Source organism: Quercus lobata, chromosome 3, assembly GCF_001633185.2.
Source record: "Quercus lobata isolate SW786 chromosome 3, ValleyOak3.0 Primary Assembly, whole genome shotgun sequence".
Taxonomy (NCBI): Eukaryota; Viridiplantae; Streptophyta; class Magnoliopsida; order Fagales; family Fagaceae; genus Quercus; species Quercus lobata.
In genome coordinates this window covers 66,497,621-66,520,923 of record NC_044906.1, presented here as the reverse complement: position 1 = coordinate 66,520,923, position 23,303 = coordinate 66,497,621, and the positions used below count along the sequence as shown (strand labels likewise).

Sequence of the window (23,303 nt, the reverse complement as noted above, 5' to 3'; positions counted from 1 at the left end):
AATGGAAAGAAATGAAGGAAAATTGAAGTTGAATCCTTGGGTTGATTTTTATTTTTATTTTTTTATAAGGTTAAAATTCTATATTTGATGATACTACATAACCTTTTATGTCTTGATACTTCAATCATCAAAACATGCCAAAACTACATGTAAGTACTAAATTTGGATTGGACCCAATATAGGATTGAGTTTTAGCCCAACAAACCCAAACAGTGAATTTGTAGAGCGTGGGTAAAAGATCTAATTCTATTTGGTAAGAAAGACAATAACAGTTGTTTATTTAAGAGAATCAAACACAAGTAAAATGAGAAAATCTGTCCTCGGCACAGTCCGAGGAGCTATATTATAATATCCAGTTGATGATCAATGTTACAAGAGTTCAAAGGATTATTACAAAGATTTCTTGACTTCTCGATCTTCCTCCTTTACGCCACCTCTCCATGCTATATACGATAATTTTGGTATCATCTCTACCATACACGTGTAGGTTAGTTTCTAGGAACTCTTTCTTGTCCCATCCAACACCTCCTAGAAAATTCAACTAGCAGCTGTAAGGCTGCTTAACCGCTGTTCAGGTATCACCTCCACATTAATATGGCTTGAGAGTTAGCTAGGATGCATTTAATGTGGAGGTAGCAGCTTTTGAAGATATTTGTTGCCTCCCTTTACTCCTCCCTTATCCAATGTCTGATTTCTAATCGTGATGCAACCTTGAAGGATGTTCAGGATGATAAGACACTCTTACTGACCTCGGATCTCTGTTTCCAAGATGACTTTTCTCCTCGGACATATTTTGGACTATCATATACAATCCTTATTTCTTCTTCTTATACCATTCCCATAATGACCTTATTTGACCATCCTCGAATTAGTTCATATCCTCGGATTGGGCCATAGGCCCAATTCGTACAGTTTTAATAATACTTTCTGGCTAACTGACCCCCACACTACATGTTTTCTATTGATGCAAGTTTGTTCATTTTGTTGTAAAACAAAATTTGCAATAGAAAGGAATCTATGCTGCTAAAAAAGGTTTCATATCGTACTATTGGGAATTTGGGTATAAGTGAAGAAGATGCTGCTTTGTTCAACCATAGTTCTGGTCATCCAAAGAGACACCACAAGAGTTAAAACTCCACCATAATTTTATTCAAACAAGATGTGTCACCAACATTTAACTCCTTTGGACATAATAAAATCATCTCAAGCTGGCTTACATTTGTTTTAAATATTTGAACTTAATGTTTAGATATGGATTGCTTGTTCTTTCCCCAAGTTTTTTCCTCCAAAAACTTAGTTCTGATTGAGGCTGCCTGACTTGCTTCTAGCCAAAAAGAACAAAAATGAAAGGAGGAAGCTACTTTATTTAACCATAGTCCTGGTCATCCAAAGAGACACCATGAGAGTAAAAACTCCATCATAATTTCTTTTCTTTTCTTTTTTGACATCAACTCCATCATAATTTAAAAACTCGTTGCTTTTGGCAACTCTCTCTCCTTACTTGGACAAGTTGTCTCTAACCTGAGCCTACTTTCTTCCCAGTGGCTCTAGGTCTCTTTTCTTCCAATCTTCCTTTTTCTTTTCCCTATCTCTCTGTCTTTTAGTGATAACCCATCTCCATCTAGTTTTTTGTCTCATCAGATCTAAATCCTCTGTTCTTTTTTGCTTCACCCATCTTCATCCATAGTAACCCAACCATGGAGCACGGTAAATACCCACCAAGTGGGGGCCAATCTGGTCCCATGGCAAAATCATCCAAAAATAAAGAACTAGATGTATCCATAGTGGATTCTCTAGTCAGTGAAACAGCCAATTTACAAAGCCCCAGTAAATCCATAAAGCTGAAGGCCAACGATAAGGCAGTCAGCATAATGTATAACTTGGGTCTAGTTGGTAAGATTATGGCAGATAAAGTCATAAATAAGAATGCAATCAAAGCTATTCTCTTGAAAGCATGGAGTATGGCTAAAGGAGTTCAGATTGTGGACCTAAGTGACAATATATATCTCTTCAAGTTTGCTGCTGAAGGAGACAGGAAAAGGGTCATTGAGCTTGGGCCATGGAACATAGAGGGATTTCCTCTCATCCTTAAACCATGGGATCAGAAACTCCAGGTAAGAGATATTGACTTCTCTTTCATTCAATTGTGGGTTCAAATTCATAATTTACCTATAGAATATATGTCAAAAGAAAATGCAGAAAATATTGGAAATCTTTTGGGAAAAGTTTTAGAGGTAGACTTCACAGGTGATGGCTTGGTGTGTATGAGCCGATTTTTGAGGGTCAAGGTGGAATTTGAAGTGAGTAAACCACTAAAAAGTGGTTTTTTCCTGGATAGAGATTCTATGCCTGATATCTGGATCCAACTAAAATATGAGAGAGTGGCGGACTTTTGTTTTAAATGTGGTAAGCTGGGACATGTTAAAGTCAGATGTAGTTCATCAGTGCAGAAGATGTTGAATGAACCTCAGGGGTTTGGACCGTGGATGAAAGCTGAAACTCAAGGAAAAAGAACCTCTAGATGGGTAGAGTTCCTCTCAGAGATATGTAATGAAGATGAGGATAGCAATCCAGAGCCAACAAGGTCTCCTCCTTCAGCGGTGGTAGATGAATGTGGAGCATGTGATGAACAGTGATGAAACAGGGGAACACATCATCAGCTCTGATGCCTTGGGAACCCCGACAGATCAATTACCCACAAATTTTGAAAGTCTAGCAGCCCTTGTCACCTCAAATCTTGTTCACCTAGAAAAAATCATCAATCTCGACAACCAAACCCAACCAGAGTCCCACGTCAAATTCAAAGAAAACAAACCCATTAGCACATGTTTGGTTCAATCTGCATTAACCTCCCTAATCCCAATGGACATTGAACAAACCGAAAATCCAAAGTATCCAACTTATAGTCAACCAATTCTGAACCAGACACAAAATCCAAGAAATATTGAGTCCCAAAACACATAAAACCTAGACAATCCCACTCCAAATTCGGACCCACAAATTCAACCTTTAAATACCCACTGTTAGAATCATCCAGATAGTCCCAACCCACTTTCCTATTCCACTGAAACATCCCAACCAAAAGCTCTAGAAATGTCGAACCCTCCTAATGTAGTTGGGCTTTCAAAGGCCCAATTAAAAGGGCTAGCTTGGATTGCATTTTTCAACCAAGCAGAGGAGTCAAAGGATAATAAGCCATCAGGAAGCAGAGAAGTTGAGGAGATAACTGAAGTTGATCCAGGCCCAATAGCTATCTCAGCAAAGTCCACGAAGACCTACCAGTTAAGTATTAGTGGTAAAAGGAAAGGGGAAGTAATGGATGGCCCAACATTAAATAAAGCACTTAAACTCTCTAAAATTGGGTCAGGGGACATTGTGAAGGTAAATTGGGCCAACTATGAAAATATTAGTGAGGAGCTACAGAGGTCAAAAATTATGGTAGATCCCGTAAGGGATATGGGAAAGAAGAAACAAGAGAGGAAAAAACTAAAGGCAAGGGCAAGAGAAATCAGAGGGTCAGCAAGGGCCAGATTATCTACTATGGAGGAAGAAGTTGAAGCTAGTACAGGTAACTCCCCAATATCCAAAATGGCTGAGGAGGCGGGCCTTACCATGCCCCCAACCTAGCCATGATTGTTTTAAGTTGGAATTGTCGAGGTTTGGCTCGAACCTCGGCAAAAAGAGTTCTTCGAGCCACAATAAAGGACACTTGCCCAGATGTGGTTTTTTTGTCTGAAACTAAGATTCCTTTTAGTAGAATTTCCAAGATGGTTAGGTCTATGGGGTTTTATAATTCTGAGTTTGTTGACCCAAGAGGAAGGAAAGGGGGGCTTGTAGTGGGCTGGAAATGTGGAGTAGACATTGAGGTGATTTTCAAAAGTAAAAATATGGTGAATTGCTTGGTATTTTCTTATTCCATTAATGAACCATGGCTTTTATCACTAGTTTACGGTCCACCCCAGAAGTGTGAAAAGGAGATGTTCTGGGAAGCATTAGATAAAGTAGGCAATGCCTTTGGTGGGGCATGGGCATGCATAGGGGATTAATCAAGTATTTAGCCAGGAAGAAAATAGAGGAGGAAGGCCTATGGCAAGTTCATCAAAGGAAAAACCAGGAGAGGTCATTAATAATAATGGATTAATAGATATCCATTTTGCAGGAAATCCATTCACATGGTCAAACAGAAGGGAAGGGCTAGCTAACATCAAAGAAAGACTTGATAGGGTTTTTTCAAATGAAAAATGGAGAATATTATTCCCTGGAGCTGCAATGAGACACATTCCAGCCTCTACATCTGACCACTCACCAATTCTTCTCCTTTCAGAAGGGGAGGAAAGAAATATTAAGAGGCCTTTTAAATTTGAAGAAGCATGGACAAGGGATAAATCCAGTTTTTTTGTGGTTGAGAAAGCATGGAGGCAGAGCATTCATGGGTCACCCCTCTTCAAAGTGTGTAATAAAATCAAGGTAACAAAGTAAGAATTCCAGAAGTGGAATAAACAATGGTTTGGAAATATTCAGTCAAAAATCAAGGAGTCGTGGAGAAGGTTAGAAGAAATCCAAGCAAAAGACCCAACGCCTGAAAATGTGAAGCTTGAAGCAAGTATAAGTCTTGAGCTGCAAGAATGGCTGGAAAGGGAAGAGACTCTTTGGAAGCAAAAGGCAAGAACAAAATGGCACACTTTAGCTGAGTTAAATACCAGATTTTTCCACTTGACAACAGTAATCAAAAGGAGAAGAAATAGCATTGACTTTATCAAAAATGATGAAGGGTATTGGAATTCTGGAAGGGATAACATTGGTAAGTGCTTTGAACAATGTTATAAGAGATTATTCTCTTCATCCCATCCTTCTATTCCAAATGATTTGCATGATCTGATTTCTCCTTGTCTCTCGGATGATGACCGGGAAATGCTTGTTAATATTCCTTCTTCGGAGGAAATAAGAGAGGTGTTATTTAGTATGGGCTCTTACAAGACTCCAGGCCCCAATGGAATGTCAGCCCTCTTTTACAAATTTTATTGGAACATCATAGGGGGAGAGGTGTTTGAAGCTGTGTCTAGCTTCTTTACTAGGGGCTTCATGCTTAGAGAGTTAAACCACTCTTTTATTGTATTAATCCCAAAGAACAGTAATGCAGCAACTGTCCAGTAGTATAGGCCTATAAGCCTATGCAATGTCCTGTATAAAATAATATCTAAGCTGCTTGCTAATAGGCTTAAGAAGGTTATTGATAAAATAGTCTCTCCTTGGCAAACTACTTTTGTTCCAGAAAGGATTATTTAGGAAAATACGTTTATTGCCCAAGAGATCATGTTTGAAATGAGGAAGAAGAAAGGGAAAAGTCCTTGGATGGGGCTCAAGATAGATATGGAGAAGGCCTATCATAGGCTTGAATGGAAATTTCTTCACAAAGTCATGAAGTGTTTTGGTTTTCCAGAGATATGGATCTAGTGGGTGCTTCAATGTATTACAACACCCTCTTTCTCTATTCTCATCAATGGAGCTCCCTACGGGTTCTTTAAATCTGAAAAAGGCCTTAGGCAAGGGGACCCTTTATCCCCTTTCTTATTTGTTCTAGCAGAAGAGGTCTTATCTAGAATGATTGGAAGGGCAGGTCTAAATGATAGAATCAAGGGGGTCAAATTATCTCGAGATAGTGAACCAATTACTCATTTACAATTTGCTCATGATCTTTTTTTATTTGCCCATGCAAGGGAGTCTGAAGCAAATGGCATCATGGAGTGTATTAATTTATTTTCAGCATGGTCGGGGTAAAAAATAAACCTGTCAAAGTCTGTTATCATGTTCAGCAAAAATGTTTCATCGTTGCTCAAAGGTCGATTGGCAAATATGCTAGGGATAAATGCCTCAAACAGGAGGGAGAAATATCTTGGGCTTCCTTTAGTCTCGGGCAAGGAGAAAAGGTTGGCACTTCAGGAGGTTATTGATAAGATTAATAGCCATCTTCAAGGATGGAAAATGAAAGTGTTATCTCAAGCAGCAAGAGGGGCTCTGATCAAGTCAGTATCTTCATCCATCCCTTCTTACCACATGTCTTCCCTTCTTTTGCCAAAGTCTGTATGTAATAAGCTTGATGGTATCAATAGAAAATTCTGGTGGGAAATAGATGAAAAGAAGCATGGGTTGTTTTTAAGAAGCTGGGACTCAATATGCCTCCCTAAATGGGCTGGTGGTATAGGTATAAGGAAAATAGAGGATTTAAATAAAGCTTTAGTAGCTAAATTATCTTGGGAAGTGGCTAGTAACTCTGGGAAAAAATGGGTTCAACTTTTTCGGAAGAAATATGTGAAGCATAGAAACTTTATGAAGATGCAGTGCCCCAAATCTGCTTCTTGGGCAGCTATGAGTATATTCAAATGCAGAGATGTCCTTTGTAATGGGCTTTGCCATAAGATTGGGAATGGATGGGGTACGTATATATGGGAAGACCCATGGGTTCCTGAAATCCCAAGATTTATTCCCACCAGCTCCAATGACATAAGTAGCAGTGATGTTTATGTGGCTTGTCTCATTGATCAGGACTCAAGACAATGGGACCATGGTAAGCTATTCGAGTTATTTGATACGGAGACAGCAATGAAAATACTTAGGATCAATCTTCCACATCAACAACACAATGATCAGATTTTTTGGTGTTTGTCAAAATCGGGCTCTTTCTCAGTTAAGTCAGCCTATATGTCAATCATCCAACCCCAATTATCTGGCCCAAATCCTCTTAGTATCAAAGAATGGAGAGGTTTATGGAAGCTTAAGGTCCATGCCAGATTCAAGAATCTCCTGTGGAAGATGGTTTGGAGGATGCTACCTATAGGTGAGGAGCTGGAGAAAAGATCTCATATCCCATCCACAGAGTGCTACTTATGCAAGAATGCGGTTGAGACAATTGAACATATTTTCCTCCAATGTCCGTGGACCTCTCAAGTATGGCTTATGGCTCTATGGCCTTTAAATATGTCTAATTTATCTCATATTGATATTATAGAATGGGTAAAATGTATCATTGATCCCAAAATGAAATTGGGAATGAGGGACGAAGAATCCCTTCATTTCCAATTATATGCCTCAATTGTGTGTGACAGGATTTGGATGCAGAGGAACAAGGCTAGATTGGGTGAAGATATTGGTTCGGTGGTAGATCTAGCTAGGAAAATTCAAAGCTCTTATAACGAACAAAAAGCCGCTTGGGAAGAAGTTCATGGGGAAAAACTAAAATTGACTGAGTCTAGTTGGATCCCTCCTCCTGCTGGTTGGGTGAAATTAAATTTTGATGCTGCCATAAGAGAGAATAAGATTTCAGTTGCAGTGGTGGTCAGAGACAATCATGGCAGAGTTGTTTTGGCTTGGACTGACATTTTGGACCCAAAAAGCCCCCTATGGGGTGAAGCTAAAGCGGCCTACACAGCGGTAAATAAAGCAGTTGAAGCTGGGCTCAAAAAGGTTATAATAGAAGGTGATGCTTGGAATGTTATTGAACCTCTTAAAGACAAAAAGTCATCATCTGAATAGACTATTGATGTAATATTGCAGAATATTTTAACTCTTTGTAGTTTGTTTGATGATGTTTCTTTTTACTTTGTGAAAAGAGAGGGTAATTCTTCAGCTCATTTGTTAGCCCTCTGGGCTGCCTTTTATTACAACTCAGGGCCAGTCTCCATCTCTGATCCATCTTTGTTAGTGGCTCAAGTTTTGGAAAGAGATGGGCAAAGGCCCATGAGTTCCTTGCTGTACCCAGTCTTGGTTTCCTTTTGTGAAATAAAGATGTTTATTCAGCCAAAAAAAAAAAAAAAACTCCATCATAATTTCATTCAAACAGGATGTGTCACCATCATTTAACACCTTTGAACATAATAAAATTATCCCCAAGTTGGCTTACATTTGTTTTAAATATTTGAACTTAATGTTTAGATATGGATTGCTTGTTCTTTCCCCAAGTTTTTTCCTCCAAAAACTTAGTTCTAACTTCTAATTTAGGCTGACTTGCTTCTAGCCAAAAAGAACAAAAAATGAAAGGTGTAGGTTGACTTACTATTGAATTTGGTTCGATGTGAATAGATTGTGTGCAATGATAAACACACCTAATCAAGAAACCTGAAACTCTGAGACTAACATACTTCTTGCTATAACCTCTAGGACAATCCTAAAGTAATTCTAAACATCTACTTCAAAGTGGAGTAATACATATAATCCGAAACTTGATCTATTACTAAAACTATATTTCCTCATTTGTTCCACAATTTTTTCAAATTATTATTACTCTCGTATAAAGTCTCGAGACTTAAGAGCACATCCTTTGGAAGTACCAACAATTACAGTAACACATGGTGATGTCACTAAAATATTGAGAATTGTTACTATCAGTATTGGGTTTATTGTACCAATTATTTATTGGGGCTACTAAAACATTTTACACCCACTTGTTTGATTCTTGAGAAAAACTCAAGTAAAGACAAATGACACCAAATTTGAATTTCATGATTTATTTTGAGTTGGTAATTGGAGATCTAAAGCGTATTTGGCATGGCCTTCAATATAAATATCAAAAGAAGACTTTTTGGTATCAATATTTTTAATAACAAAGGAAACGGTTGGAGAAGATATTTGATCTCCAACCTTTGATATACACATCAGAAACAAATGTTACAACTTACAAATAAATTGTTTATAAAAGAAAAAATACAAATAATGGGAAACCAAAATTTAAGGCTCACAGGCTATTCAAAAATGAAAGGATAATGGCTTCAAAAAAAAAATGACAGGATAATAGCAACCAGCTCTTCAAAAATGATGGGATAATGGTAGATGAATAGTCATTATAGCCATTTTCTCTTTAAGAAGAAATGACATGTGTCATGGTAGAATGCTTTGAGAAATAGACACATGTCATCGATGTATGAATCCATGAGTTTTGGGATTCAAATTTTTATAATATATGATTAGATATTGATTCTGCAGAAAAACACCAGGCCTACACATTTCTCCGAATTTTCTTCTGCAGTTTATCCTGCTCTCGATATCTCTCCCGTCTTTCTTCTCTCCGGCGCTTTCTCGACAACTCCTCATCTTTGGCTTTCTCTGCCTCGTGCTCTTTCCTCTTCTTTTCTTCCTTAAGCTTTCGCTTCTTAATCTGCAAAAACCCAAGTTATGAAGTGAACATGAAATACTTTCAACATTGCTAGGAAAAATTGTCATTTCAAATGGCACTAATCAGTTCAGTTGCTCTAAGTGAATGCTGTTAAAAATCAGTTTTCCAATCAAAGAACAGTGACTTTCCGGCAGATTTTATCATCAACTATAACATTTACGCCTGGGTTTCAAAATGTCAACTAAATACAGTATTTCAGACTAAAAGATCATACCTTTTCAGATCTAATCAATTGAAGATGTTGAACAAGAGCATGAACTTTTCGCTCATCAGGCTCCATGACAACAGCCGGTCTTCTATTTTCAAGAAGTGGACGTTTCCGACTAGGTGTATCCTTAGACTTTGTTGCAAACGGGAGAGATGCTTCCAAGGACTTGGGAATTACCAATGGGTTGAACTTCTTTGGCTTCCTTTCAATTGGCTGTTGATATAAAATAATGATTAAAAAGGATAGTAATACTGCAGTGTTTTCAAGCCAGAATAAAGGAAGAAAACTATGGGCTAACACAATTACCGCCTCACATCAGATCTTACCTTGTAGAATGAATCCTTGTTAACAGGAATGGCAAGATTGTGTTCTCTCCTCAATTCAGCGACAGTTTTCATTCCTTGCCAGGTCTGATCACGAGGTTGTAAGGCCGTTGTCAATGGGTTGTAGAAGCGAGGAACTTCGACTGAAGCCCATGCACGCATGAAAACAATGTCACTCATCTTGATCTTATCCTCAAAGGTACACCTTGCAATCCCTTCTCTAGGTTTTCCTCCCTTCTTTTTGGGTTGGTTACCAAGCTCTTCTTTAGCAGCCTGCCAAAATAAAGTCATATAAGTCCACCTTCAAGGGTATAACAACAGCCATGCTTTTACCTTCTTATATCCACATATTGCCCAGGCATCAACTATGAGGAGTGCAATTATATTATGATCTGTAATCATTGCTACCGGAAAAACTTCCCAGTAGAAATTAATAAAGGTTGGCAATGCTTATTTTGAAGAGTATGATGCAAAAGGAGTAATACTTTTTCAATTGATAAGTTATGCACCCAATGGATAACTCATGACCTCACCCTCCACCTTCCATCTACAAGGAAAGGAGGTGCCATTTGACATAGAGGCATAGAGCTCATTGGAGGTGAGGCAAAAACACACAGTAAAAAGCATATGCAATTAGCACAATCTAAAAGCACAAATCAGAATAAAAAATATGAATAAAAGTTCCTAATTAAAAGAGCATACCTTCTTAACCTGTCCCCGGATCCCACTGACAGTTCGAATAGCTGCACCTTCATATCGAGCTATTTCAAGATCTGAATTAAACATTTCCTTGATAAGAGCTGTCTTCTTGAAGATCTTGGTGGGGTAACCAACCAGCTTGACTTTCTTTTTAATCTGAGCTGCATGATTAAACTCCAACACAACTGCAGTTGCACTAATCCTAAATGTCGCCTGCCACACCAAACAAAAGCCGCTCAGGTATAAAGAAAATTTGAAAGTGAAAACAACAAAAGAAAAGTAGTACAAAGTATACTCCGGCCAAATTCTAATCACCCTGACAAAGCAGAAAGGGATGCCTTAGTTTCAGATATTTTGGACTTTCATTTGGACAGGGTGGGTAGGACTTAGAATCTTCATTTTCACAAAGACTTTCATGATTGAGAATTGGAATTTGTATATTCTTTTCTTGACCATATCTATACTCAGGTAGGAGGGAGGAGGTTGACAGGATGAGGTTGCACTTGATTGGGAGGGCTACTTTTGATGTTCTATCTTTTTACAATAAAACTTTCATGGTATCAATGTTCATTACATGTGCTCATCCATTTCCCTGGAAGAGTCTTTAGCGTGTTAAGGCCCTCAGGAGGACATCTTTCCTCTTATGTACTGCAACCTGGGGAAAGATTATCACTATTGATAACCTTATCAAGAGGGGATTGTATTAGTTGGATGGTGTTGTATGAGTCGTCGTAGTGGGGAAACAGTGAATCACCTATTGCTCTGTTCTGATGTTGCTTGGGATTTATGGAGTGAAGTCTTTTAGATGTTTGGGATTCAGTGGGTAATGCCATCTACTGTAGCAGATCTACTATTTGGTTGGAAAAATTGGTTTGGGAAACACCTACTAATGCACAAGTACAAATACAGGTATTGGTACAATATGGCTATGGTTATGGGTACAAAGATACAACATTTTGAAAAGCCTAGGATACGATACATCAGGAATACGGAAATTAATTAATTAATATTTATCTTTAGGTATATTTAAATATTTGTGTACGTAATTTATATTTATTTTAAGATTTAAAATTAAGTAACAAAACAAGTGTGCAATAGTATATCACAGTGGCTAACCAACAAACAATACTATATTTATATCACTATATCAATATATCACAGGCTCACAGGCCACAATAATGCAATATATATCCTAACAAGCTCCAAAGTCAATAGGTCACTCAAGTCAAGACTCTTTTTCTTTTATAGGTAATACATATTTCATTAAAAATAAGTACAACATGTTCACGATGATGAACAGAGTACTAGGAACAAATACAAACAAATCAAACAGAAACAAAAACAGATTGCACAAAATAAAAAACGGAAATACATTGTGTAAAACCCCAAATACGAGACCACCCAAACAAAGTCCCAACTAGCAAAGACTTCAACAAATCAGCAGATTTCTCAACATCCTCAAAACAAACAATATATAACATTATTAAGGGCCCAAGGGCAGTAAGGCTGAAGCCCAGGCCACTGAGCAAGTGAGCAGGAAAACAAAAAAAGAAAAAAAATTGCGATTTGCAATTCCAATTCAGAACAAAGGCAAGGCAAGGGAGAGAGAGTGAGAGTCTGAGAGACATATAGGCAGGAAGGGGGAGGAGGAGCTCCAGCATCGACAAACGACAAAGGCGAGGAAGAAAGAGTGGCGATCTATGGCTGGAAGTGGGACTTCATCACTTTGAACAGAAGCAGAGGCAGAGAACGAGAGTAGACTAGAGACTGATCTTAGAAAAATTAAGGCTTTTAACTCAGTTGGGCCAATCGACGATGGTAAATTTTCCAGGTGTCAAGATCTTCTCATTTTTCCTTCTCCCATGTCCGCTGGGTACTCACCATATCTCAAACGTGTCAAGCACGTATACGAGCCGTATCAGAATTTTTTTTAAAATATTTTTTTTATTTAGCTTGATACTCTCTAGGTACAGACAGTTGTACCAGTATCCAAACCGTATCCGTATCGGTTACATATCGGATACCGGCACAATGGCAAAATTGCCATATCCATGCAATATAAGGAAACACTATTCAAATATTGGAATATTGTTCTAGCATGTTTCATGTAAATAGTGTGGAAGGAAAGGAATAATTGTATGAGGATGTTGAAAGATCTCAGGGTTATCTTCAACCCTTTTTCATTTGTACCTTGTTCGCCTAGTCTCAGGTTTGGATTTTTACTTTTTATGCATTCTACTTCCATTTTTTAGTTTCAAAACTCTCTTAGTTCTTCTAGTTGACTATTGTAACTTTTAAAGAATCTTTGTGTTCATCATCATGAACATATATTTCTTTTTTAGTAGATATAAAACTCATTACTTGTCAAAAAAATAACAATAATCTAGTCATGTAAAATTTCAGCATAACATTTTATATAATTCTTGAGCATTATAAAATTATGCCTATAATCAAAATGATATACATGGTTCAATCAAACAACAACAACAAAGCCTTAGTCCAAAAATTTTGGGGTCAGCTATGGATCCTCAACAAATTAGTCAGGGTAGACCAGATGTCCTTCTTTACTACCAATAATGTTATTTCTTATCTTCCTCTACCTTTTTCTGTTCCATTAATTTAAATCAACTCAATCTTTCTTACCAGTACATTAATGGCTCTCCTCTGAACATGATCGAACCATCTCAAGTAATTCTCCCTCATCTTTTCATCAATAGGGGTCACCCTTATCTTTGAGTATATTTTCTCATTTCAAATCCTATCTTTTCAAGCATTTCCACTAAGCTATCTTAACATTCTCATTTCAACTACACTTATTTTTTAAATATATTGCTTCTTAACAGCCCAACATTTAGTACCATGATCTTATAAGTCTTATAAGATTTTCTCTATAACGTATTCATGTCTTTTGATATGTTCATTCAAAATATATCCAAAAGGAATAGTAAATTTTCTTTTGATATGTACATAATAAATTGTTTGTAGTACATATCATTTCCGTCAAAATCAATCTGCTAATTTTTAATAATTCCTAGATTTTTTTTTAGCCAAAAAAAAAAAAAAAAAGAGCACCTAAGCATGCTTTGTGCTTCTTCAAAAAGTGCCAGCAAAGCCTGCCTAAGGTAGTTCCATTGGGCTTTAAGCTTTCAGCGCAGCTAAGTGTGCAGTTAACAACATTGGGTTTAACTACGTTTCTAGGCTCAAGCCTTGTGCAACTTGTTATTAGTTGAAAGTGGTGTGCACACAGTAAGGAGTGTCAGATAACAAGTTATTGCACGTATCACTAATTTGTTATTACCGGGATCCATTCTAAATTTGAGGCTCAAAAGCACCCCAGCGAATGCACAGGGCAGAGATAAGCTTAATTTCAGACAAAAAAGGCAAGTTTTGACGGTTTAGTCTCCTTACAGGTTTTATGAGAGTGCACTGATTCGCATTAGCTATATTGAAATTACGAATATCACTGCTTCACACATTTAGCACACCCAAAGCACTCCTGAGACAAATAAATAAAACCTCCCCCAGACTCTTAAAACTTGGGTTTCAAGACTCACATCTGAAGAGCAAAATACAGGAGAGAGACTTTTTCTCTCTATTAATGTAAATTTCATTGATCTTTCATTCAAAATTGTCAAAAATATATGTAATTTTAAGTTGCCGATAATGTTCTATGCACTATGATTTGCACTGGATATATCATATCCAGAGTTTTTAATGGCATTTTTACACCCATATCGTTGTCATTAGGTAAAATATTGTGCATAAAAATTATCGCTATGGCTTGATATAACAAAATTTCTGCATTATTCTGAGGTTTTTATATTCTTTAAACATCATTTATGGCATGACACTGTTTCATCCAATGCCAACATATCGGAGCTTGTTGATAAATTCCCTTGGCTCATCATAGAATCACTATTCTGTTTAGGTTTTATTTCACAGTGGAACCTACCAGATGACCCACCCTGTAACATATGTCCAACACATCATTTTCTCCATTTTCATTTTTTAAAAACCAACACATAAGTTTATATGAATTCAGGGATGGATAGCAATGTTTTAGCCCCACTGTGTGCCATTAACAGGCCAAAATATAAAACTTTAGATTTGTTGTTCAAACCAATTGCAAGACGGTTTTAAACCAAAATTTTTACAAGGAAAACTTGAGGGAACTTGCCCCTTCTCAATCAGTAATTTTGTATGGACTGCTAAGAGATATGAAGGAGAGAAAAGGGGGAGAAATTCTGACCTGATTGTTTGATACATTCTGAACAGCAACCACGCCAGTATTAGGAGGGGCAAGAGGGCCCCAGAACGTGGCAAGGCAATGCATGTGTTCAGGAGTGTACTTAAGCATTCGGTACCTTCCATTCAGATCCTCAATGGCATAAAGAGGTCTAGTTTGGTAACGTCTCCATCCAACTGAAACAATTATGGGATCTCTATTCTTCAGTATTTTCTTGTGCCATCTGTGCTTCTTTAACCTGGTCTGGAAGAAAAGAAACAAAAGATCTTATGAGATCAAGAATTTTCCAATAAGTTAAAACAAGAGAGTAATCATCAAAGCTACAGAATAAGTGAACTCTTTTGATCTGATTGTCTGATTAAATTAAAGATTATCACCAAAAACATGATTTTATGATGAATTCACCATAACGAGTCTTGATATTATCCTTTCTCAAGAGTTGGCCAGAACAACAGCTAAATTGATATCATCATAATTGTGGAACATGAATCATTTCCTTTATGTCGCAATGTTTCATGTTGACAGAGAAGTTGCTTTTTGCTTAATGGCATTGGGAAATTATAACTTCATGACAGGTCATTCGCATTATACTTAAATACTAATTCAACAACAATTTTCCCCATCAATAGAACCATTCTGCTGTGCCTAATACCTGTCCTACAAACAAGAAAGAAAAAAAATAATTGAGCAAAAGCTCCAGTTTCAGAGGACATGATGCAGTTGCATTTATGAGAACTAAGTGGCAGGCTCACCCAGTAGGGAGTCATAAAAACCTAGGAAATAGCAGAAGGAAAACTAATGGTATCATTCAGCATTGCAGAAGGACAAATTTAAGTCATAAGTGTATTCTACCTGCATATACCCAACATTTTCCTCCCCAAGTCCAATTCCTCCAACTAAAATAGGATGGCAGGGATCAAAATACTCAACCATCTCACAAGGAACATCATGAATCTCCAATCTCAAGTAAGTCCCTGTCCGAAAGCCCTCTATCTCGATTCGGGTGGCCTCATCAAGATCATTGAGTTCAGATATATTCATTTGTTTACGGAGTTCAATCTCCTCCTTCATCTGCACAATGCAATCATGATTCACTCAATATCTTTACCAGTAGGCAACCATACTCCAAAAATAAGCCAGAAGAGATACCTTGTCAAAATAACCACTTCCATTTCTGTCTCTGTCCTTTGTATCAACTTCCTCATCTGGTGATTCAGATCCGTTAAATGTAGATCATAATTAAGGTCACAAAAATCAATTTCATATTGCTTCTGTACATAAAACAGCAGATACAGCAGAAAAAATTTTATTGCTGACCTAAGTTGCCATCTATGGCACATGAGCAAACAAGAAAAGAGAGGGAAAAAAAAGATGGGGTGGCAATAGGATCACATAAAAAAATATACTGAAAATATAACAGTTCAAAAGGATATTGTGCATCAAATTTTGCACGGAGGGCAAGCTTCTTAAGCCTTCGCTCCTCAGCTGCTGGGTCATCTTCCATTTGGACTGCACCATTGCCAGTATCATCTGTTCGATGCCTCTCATTCTTCTCACCTGCTTCTAAATCTTCAAAGTCACCATAGAAAGCGTCATCATCATCTTCAGCGTTGGCCTCTGGGTATTTATTTCTGCTTTTAGCCTTTTCCCAGTCACCGGTAACAAAACGATCACGAATACTCTGAATAAGCTCTTCATCTTTCCAATTTTTGAGAGTTTCATAATTTATGAATTTGCTACAGTCCTCAGAGTTGACATTTCCATCATCAAATCCTTCTCTCAGATTCTGCAACAGACCAAGAAACAGAGTGAACACACAACATCTATTCCAGATATAAGGGTTGAGCATTCATATCAGTCTTCCTTAGGGCAGCTACAAACATGTCTGATGTTAGAAAGAACCTTGTTCTCCCAAAACTAATGAAAAAAAAAATTGAAAAAACTTTATAAAAAAAGTGCCTATTGCTCTAAGAAACAATAGACTAATGATGAAAGTAGTGTCAAGGATGAACCTTTTTCCCCTCTCCTTTTGGCTTAAAGAATTCATCTCCATCACTTTCTTCATCACCACTACTATCTTGTGCTTCATCCATAGCCGTAGTAGATGCTGACGTAGACTTCCCATATACAAGTTGCATAAGATTAGTATTCTGTCTGGAGACAGTCCTTTCCATTAAAGATTCTTTCCACTTTGAAATATTTCCCATGTCATCTTCTATGAGAACAATTACAAATAAAAATTAGAAATAGAAGGATATGTTCATGAGGAAATTAGTCCAATTTAACAACTTACTACGGCACTGAATAAGCAATCGATGGAAAAAAAAATTTTGATATTAATCATTAACTTGAACTATATTCCACAACCATCTCATATTGGTTTCAAATGAAACATAATTCGAGAATCACATTCATTTCTAAAGCAGGAGTACAATACTTCTTAATCACTGATAAGAGAAGAAGGCACAACACACAGCATATTTACAAATAAGTAATAAAAAATTACCATCTATTTCATGATCCTCTCCATCTTCCTCCGAAAAATCTGAACCAGAGGATGTCTTATTGTCTGCATCATCATCACTGTCCTCATTCACTTCATCTGAATCCTATAATTAAGTAATTGTAAAAAGCATGAGTATGGCTAACAGAACAGACAGATTGATGTTGCTAACAGAGCTAATATTTCCAACACTACTGCTCCCACACATCAATCAAAAAGGGAAGGAGAACAACCACTATATCTGTCATACAGATACGGTAGACATGATCCTCATACAAGCACTGAACTAAATAATGTGTAAAATCAATAGATGCATTGCAAAAATTCCAACCATAAAAATGCCATAAAAATATATAAGCAGAAGTTCTGTTATACATAGCATCACAACCAAGTAAAAGATAAGATTTAGATATGAAAAAAGAGAACCAAAAGAAAAAATATTTTCCATAACTACTATGGCAGTACAAGAATTCAAGTACAGTCCCGAACAGTGATTACCAGCATCATAGTACATGGAAGCATAAACAAGTATCTATGTGCTGTAAAAAAAAGAGTTTTCATAAATCCATTGTTCAACGCATAATGATTACCAGCATCATTTACCTTCAAGTCATCGTGATCAATGTCATCTCCAAAGAAAGCTTTACGCCTTATTCTTCCATCATGGTACTCAACACGTTCCTGCAAACGATCTTTTAGAGAATTTTGCTGATCTAATGCATCATTATCTTCTTCAGAACCACTATCTTCACTTTTTATCATTCGCTCTTTTTGAACGGCTTCATCTTGATCTGAAGATTCTGAACCATCCCGAACCCCACCATCACTTTCATCATTGGATTCATCAGTTTCAATTTCTTCCCCAGAATGATATCCCTCTGAAGGCTCTATTTCTCGAATCTGCTCCACACTTCCATGATTATCCTTGGCTTGCTTCTGGCCGAAAAGGCTAATGAAGCTCTTTTCTAACTTCTCATCAATTGAGTACTTTGCTTTCTGAAGAGATTTAACCAAAACCTCACCCACATCTTGGTCCTTTCCTGTTACGTCAATAATATGCCCAATTAATCCCCCAAAAAAAAAAAAACATGATGGCTGCAGCAAGGACTAGTGAAAATTTGCCTATTGCCTAATACATTATTTTCACCTAGGAAACCTTTTTTTTTTCTTTTTCTTTTTTTTATAAAGTAAATGATCCATTTAAACACTTAAGGGTTTTTCCATTTTGACAAAACTCCCGGGGAACAATTTTCACCGAGGCAACATCATAAAGGTTTAATTACTAATCTGGTCCCTCAAATCTTGAACAATGTTCAATTGGGTCCCTCAACTAAAATTATGATAATTTCATCCCTCAACTTTCAAATTAAGTCAACTTCATCCTTGGGTCTCCTCTCCATTTAAACTTTAATGGAACAAATAGTCAAAATTGACTTGACTTTGAATTTTTTACACTTTCCATAATACTTTTGTAATATGTATGCTTCATTCCTCACATTAGCTAATTTCCTAAAAATTTAAAGGAAGATGAGATCAAAAAGACGAAATGGATTTGATTTTGAAATTTTTGAGAAACTGGATTGACGCAATTGACAGTTGGGGGACTAACTTTGACACAATTTAAGAGTTGAAGGTGCAAATTAAACTTTATCCAATAGTTGAAGGATCAAATAGGTAATTTAAGCTTTTTTTTTTCTTTTTCGATACATAAGAAAGTAATATTATTGAAAAGAGAGAGAGAAAAAAGAATACAGGGTGTTCATGATAATGAACAAAGAACAGCACAAAAACAAAGAAACAAAGTAATTTAAGCTATTATATAATAGAGAATAACTAAAACGCATAAATGAAAATGGTCATTGAAATCAGAGAGATGTTCCATAACAAAAACAATGGATGGGTAGTCAAGAAAAGTGTAATGAAAGAGTACCATGAAATGAGCATAGAGATATTATTCACCAAGAAAACAGAACATGAAAGAATATAGAAAAAAGTGAAAACCTTTGTTTGTTTCTCCCCCATTTTCATCATCCGCTTTAGAAAACTGAACAAGGTGGTCATTTATGTTTATATAGACAGCATCCTTGTCATAGAGAAGGTCCCCAAGTCCAGACATGGGTGCATGAAACAATTTTTCTTTATCACGCAGCCCTTTCTTCTTGGCAGCTGATGGTAAAGGACAAGGATCAGCTAATCCTGCAATGCCTGCTAAACTGTAATCACCCACACCGGCAATATGCACCTGATTCACAAACAGTATATTAGATCACCAATATATAATTTGAGAAGAAATGCGAAAATAGCTTCTTATTCTTTTTCGGTAAGTTTACACATGCACCAGTGGGTTTTGAAGTTTGAACCCAAAACCTTACCCTCCACCCTTTCTTATGGGGGAAGGATGTGCCTTTTGAGCAAGAGCAAATTGACAGAAAGATGGCTTAATATATTGATCATATCTTTGAAACATTGGACCAAAGTGCTTAACCATATCTCATACCTAAGTGCATAATTACTACTCTCACTGCTTTCTTCTTCTTTTTCATAGGGTGGATACATACAAAAATTATATAACAAAGAGGGACAACGAGAGAAATCCAATATTATAGTGCAATTTCAATAAATTACACTTGATTCAACACAGATTCAACTGTTTGGAGGGGGCTAACATTGCCTCACCCTTCACACTATGGATTGCATTGTAAAAATAAGAAAGCAAGCCCCTCATGTCCAAGTTTTACTGATTTACACTTCTGTAAGATACATTAGTATTTTCTCTATGTAACATATAAGGCACCCACCAGTGATTTGACATTTCAAGAAGGGAACAACCAGAACTCCAAAAGACCATCGCAGGGCTGCCAACTTCTTCCATTTAATTAAAAATTAACTAGATATCTATATAATTTATATTCCAAATTGTAATTGGATAAATATTTTTGATAAATAATATTCCAAAATTGTGATTGGATAAATGATCTTAGAATACATACCTTAGTCCCCTTCTTCATATTACAGCCTCGCAAATAACCATAAACAAGGACATTCCTATCACATTTTTTATTCATACGCACTCGCTCAGGAGGAGTGACATCTTCAAAACGGTCTACCAAAATATAGGGGTGAGAAACTCGCCAAGACAACGGATGAAATTTCATTACAGAAATAAACCGTGCCAGATTGTGAATTTCACGCTTGGGATACCTGTTCATTCAGGATGGAAATCACAGAAATATAAGCCTCATGAATTTTTTGTGTTTCAGTTAACATAGCAGCATATGTGTTTAATAACATAAGTAGCTAAAGAGCTACTTACTTCCCATGAATTAGGCCAGATAAATAAAACAATTTTGCTCCATCATATATTTCAGTCCAGAAACGATGCTTGAGACGCTGTTTTGTTTTCTTCAGTTTCTTTGCATCCTTGAACTTATCAAGGTTAGTAAGAACTCCCATAACCTTTGGGAACCCATGAACTTGCAATATGTTGAGGAATTCAAAGGTTTCCTGTAAAGGAATAACTATAATTAAATAACAGAATTCAAAATTGTAATTTTCTTATATATCAAACCAATAGAAAATGCAAACAACCTAACATAAATCCTTCAAGAGAGGGGGTGGGGGGGAGGATATATGTAAAAAAGAATAACAGACACTGAGCAGGCCCGATACCAAATTATCTGCAAGCAGAGCCAGTGCTAAATTGGCATTACAAAAGCCCACAAGCTAAATTAACTTGACAGCTCAATTGAAATGAAATTGGAATTACTAAAGTATCCATATATTCAAGCGGGTGTGATTACTAGGAAGCAAAAATTAACAAAATCTCACCATTTCAAGATTGATGACCTATTGTTTGGTTGGAGGATTGGTCTGGTAAGCATTTGTCAGACTTTTGGAATTTAATCCCATTGTGTCTAACGTGGACGGTTTGGCAGAAATGAAATCATCCTACATTTAAGAACACAAATATAGCAGGAACTCCATTGGTGGCTGCTTTGGTTTGTGGTTCTTTATTTGATTTGTCTAGAGCATGAGGACTAACTAGCGCTATTTCCATCCCTAAATAAAAAATAAAATAAAAAACTCACTTATCAAAAAAAGACATCTCACCATTTCAAAGCCATAACTTCCATCTATGAGAAGCAAAGCCAAATCGGCATACTTTGCCGCATCAATCATGCCATTTATATCATTTGGGCACTCCACAAACTGCAGCCGCCTTTTCTTACCTAAACACATTCAATCAACCACTCAATGAATAAATCCATAACTTTATCCTTTTTTTTCATTTAATTAACTATATAAGTTGAAAACAGAATACACAAATACAAACCTGATACAATGGTAATTGGGCCCCGAACCTCGGGCAAATTCTGCTTAGTATAATGCCTTACAAGAGACTTTATTACAAGCGACTTCCCGACCTAATGTGACAACAAAAACATCATCTTCCCTAAGCTTCCAAACCAATATGAGCTACAAAAACAGCACAAAATACATAAACAGAAAGAAAAAAAAATTCAAATACCTGAGGAGGTCCTTGCACCACAATAACGAAAGGCGGCGGCTCACCATAAGCCCGATCGATCACCGGAACATGAAGCCTTCGCTGCTCTTTCTCCACAGTCCGTGACTGTAATCGCTTCGCTTTCACAGACGAACTAAAAGCAAATGCCTACATTCACACACAAACACACATATATAACAATATATTTGATGGGTTTGAAAATTTGTGAAAAAAAAAAATGAAGATAATGATAATGGAATGGAAACCTTAGGGTTTTGCTTCCTGTCGCTGTCGGAAACGTTCTTGTTCTTCTTATCGGACTTCGATTTTTTCTTCGGACCGGCCTGGCGAGACCGGTGAGACTTGTGGGACTGTTCGGTCTTGGTGCTATCCAAAGCCATGGTTTTTGGCTTTGGCTTCGAAGGAACAAACGAAGAACCTTTGAAAAAGAGTTGCTGTGTTGTGTTCTAATTAGGTTTGAGGTTTTAGGAATTTTGACGTTGTACTTTGCTAAACCCTTGCACACAGTTTTTCTGTTTGTTTTGCCTCTTCGGGGAACATTGGACAAGTAATGGATCGGGCCTGTACTACAGGCCCTGTAGTCAATTTTTTTGGGTTAGTTTATGGGCTTTTTTCTTTTGGGAAGGGGAGGGGAGCCTAGCATATGTGTTTTGGCCCAAATTATAAATCCTACCTACTTTGCTTATGGTATTAATAAATATATTTAAATATGATACATGATTAATTAATAAATATTACTTAAATAACAAGTAAAATTAGAAAATTTGTGAAATCAATTTTTTTTAGAGAATATCAAACATAATTTAATCATAATTTCTTTAGTTTTTAAGTTGTTTTATTTGAAAAGGTGATATGGATTTTTTTTATATAAGTCAAAAAAAGGTGATATGGTTCTAATTAGTTTAAATTGACATAGTTTAGCACTATTTCAATTCTAAAATTAAAAAATTTTTGTGACAACATTAGAAGATGTAAAAATCAAATAATCAAAAGTTTTCATTTTATTTATATTGTAGAACATAGATTAGTCATTCAGCATTTTTCATTATACCAAATGCAATTTCACACACAAGTTAATTTTAAACTTTTTTGTCTTAGCTTAATGGTAAAGAGTAACCATCCTATAAAAAAATAAGATTGTAAACAAGTCGAGTTTTGTCAAGTAGTAAGTGTTCAAGCTTGGCTCGACAAAAAATGTAAAATGTTCAACCTCAGCTCAAGCTTGATTCAAGCTTTTAAATGATGTTCAGGCTCGAGCTCGTCAAAAAGTCTAAAAGCTTGAACTCGGCTTGATCCATTACTTAAGTTAAGCTCAAGCTTAATATCAAACTTTTGAGTTTGAGATCTAATACAAGCACATTATCAAGCTCACACCAAGCCTATTTGGGTTGGACGAGTGGTCCTAACTCTCAATTACTTAAATAGTAAGGTATATGTTTGATTGTCAAACTTTTTATTAAACTCATAAACAAAAATGGACTCCTCTTGTTTTTATTGGGCCCTTTATTGTGTATGGTAATGTCGTTAGACTAGAATCACCAACATAGACAGTAAGAATGAAAAATGTGTAGTAATAATGAATGAGGAGTCCAATATTTATAGATTCCTTTATGTCTCTTGGGAAGACATA

General features: G+C 36.5%; 1 protein-coding gene across 3 annotated transcripts; it reads right to left on the bottom strand.

The window, feature by feature from the left end:
• Positions 1 to 8,736: 8,736 nt before the first annotated feature.
• On the bottom strand, positions 8,737 to 22,171 carry LOC115982965 (ribosome biogenesis protein BMS1 homolog). Of its 3 annotated transcripts, none has more exons than XM_031105731.1 (18): positions 21,919 to 22,171; positions 21,674 to 21,820; positions 21,479 to 21,569; positions 21,256 to 21,374; positions 20,459 to 20,649; positions 20,136 to 20,346; positions 19,147 to 19,387; positions 17,749 to 18,185; positions 17,149 to 17,251; positions 16,655 to 16,857; positions 16,076 to 16,428; positions 15,792 to 15,870; positions 15,495 to 15,713; positions 14,646 to 14,885; positions 10,400 to 10,609; positions 9,701 to 9,970; positions 9,381 to 9,587; positions 8,737 to 9,148 (listed from the first exon to the last, which is right to left on the bottom strand). In XM_031105731.1, the coding sequence occupies exons 1-18, from the start codon at positions 22,051 to 22,053 to the stop codon at positions 8,990 to 8,992; spliced, it is 3,615 nt and encodes a 1,204-aa protein (XP_030961591.1). In that variant the 5' UTR covers positions 22,054 to 22,171; the 3' UTR covers positions 8,737 to 8,989. The 3 variants fall into 3 exon arrangements, with proteins under 3 accessions (XP_030961591.1, XP_030961592.1, XP_030961593.1); XM_031105732.1 differs by having other exon boundaries at positions 16,655 to 16,854; XM_031105733.1 differs by lacking the exons at positions 21,256 to 21,374; positions 21,479 to 21,569; positions 21,674 to 21,820; positions 21,919 to 22,171 and adding an exon at positions 20,974 to 21,066.
• Between the last annotated feature and the right edge of the window lie 1,132 nt (positions 22,172 to 23,303).

Coding starts and splice junctions, on each gene's coding strand:
- LOC115982965 (XM_031105731.1), bottom strand. CDS start 22,053: ATGGCTTTGGATAGCACCAAGACCGAACAGTCCCACAAGTCTCACCGG. Junction 21,375..21,478: donor CCCAATTACCATTGTATCAG/GTTTGTATTTGT, acceptor GAATGTGTTTAG/GTAAGAAAAGGCGGCTGCAG. Junction 9,971..10,399: donor TCCGGGGACAGGTTAAGAAG/GTATGCTCTTTT, acceptor TTATTTTGGCAG/GCTGCTAAAGAAGAGCTTGG.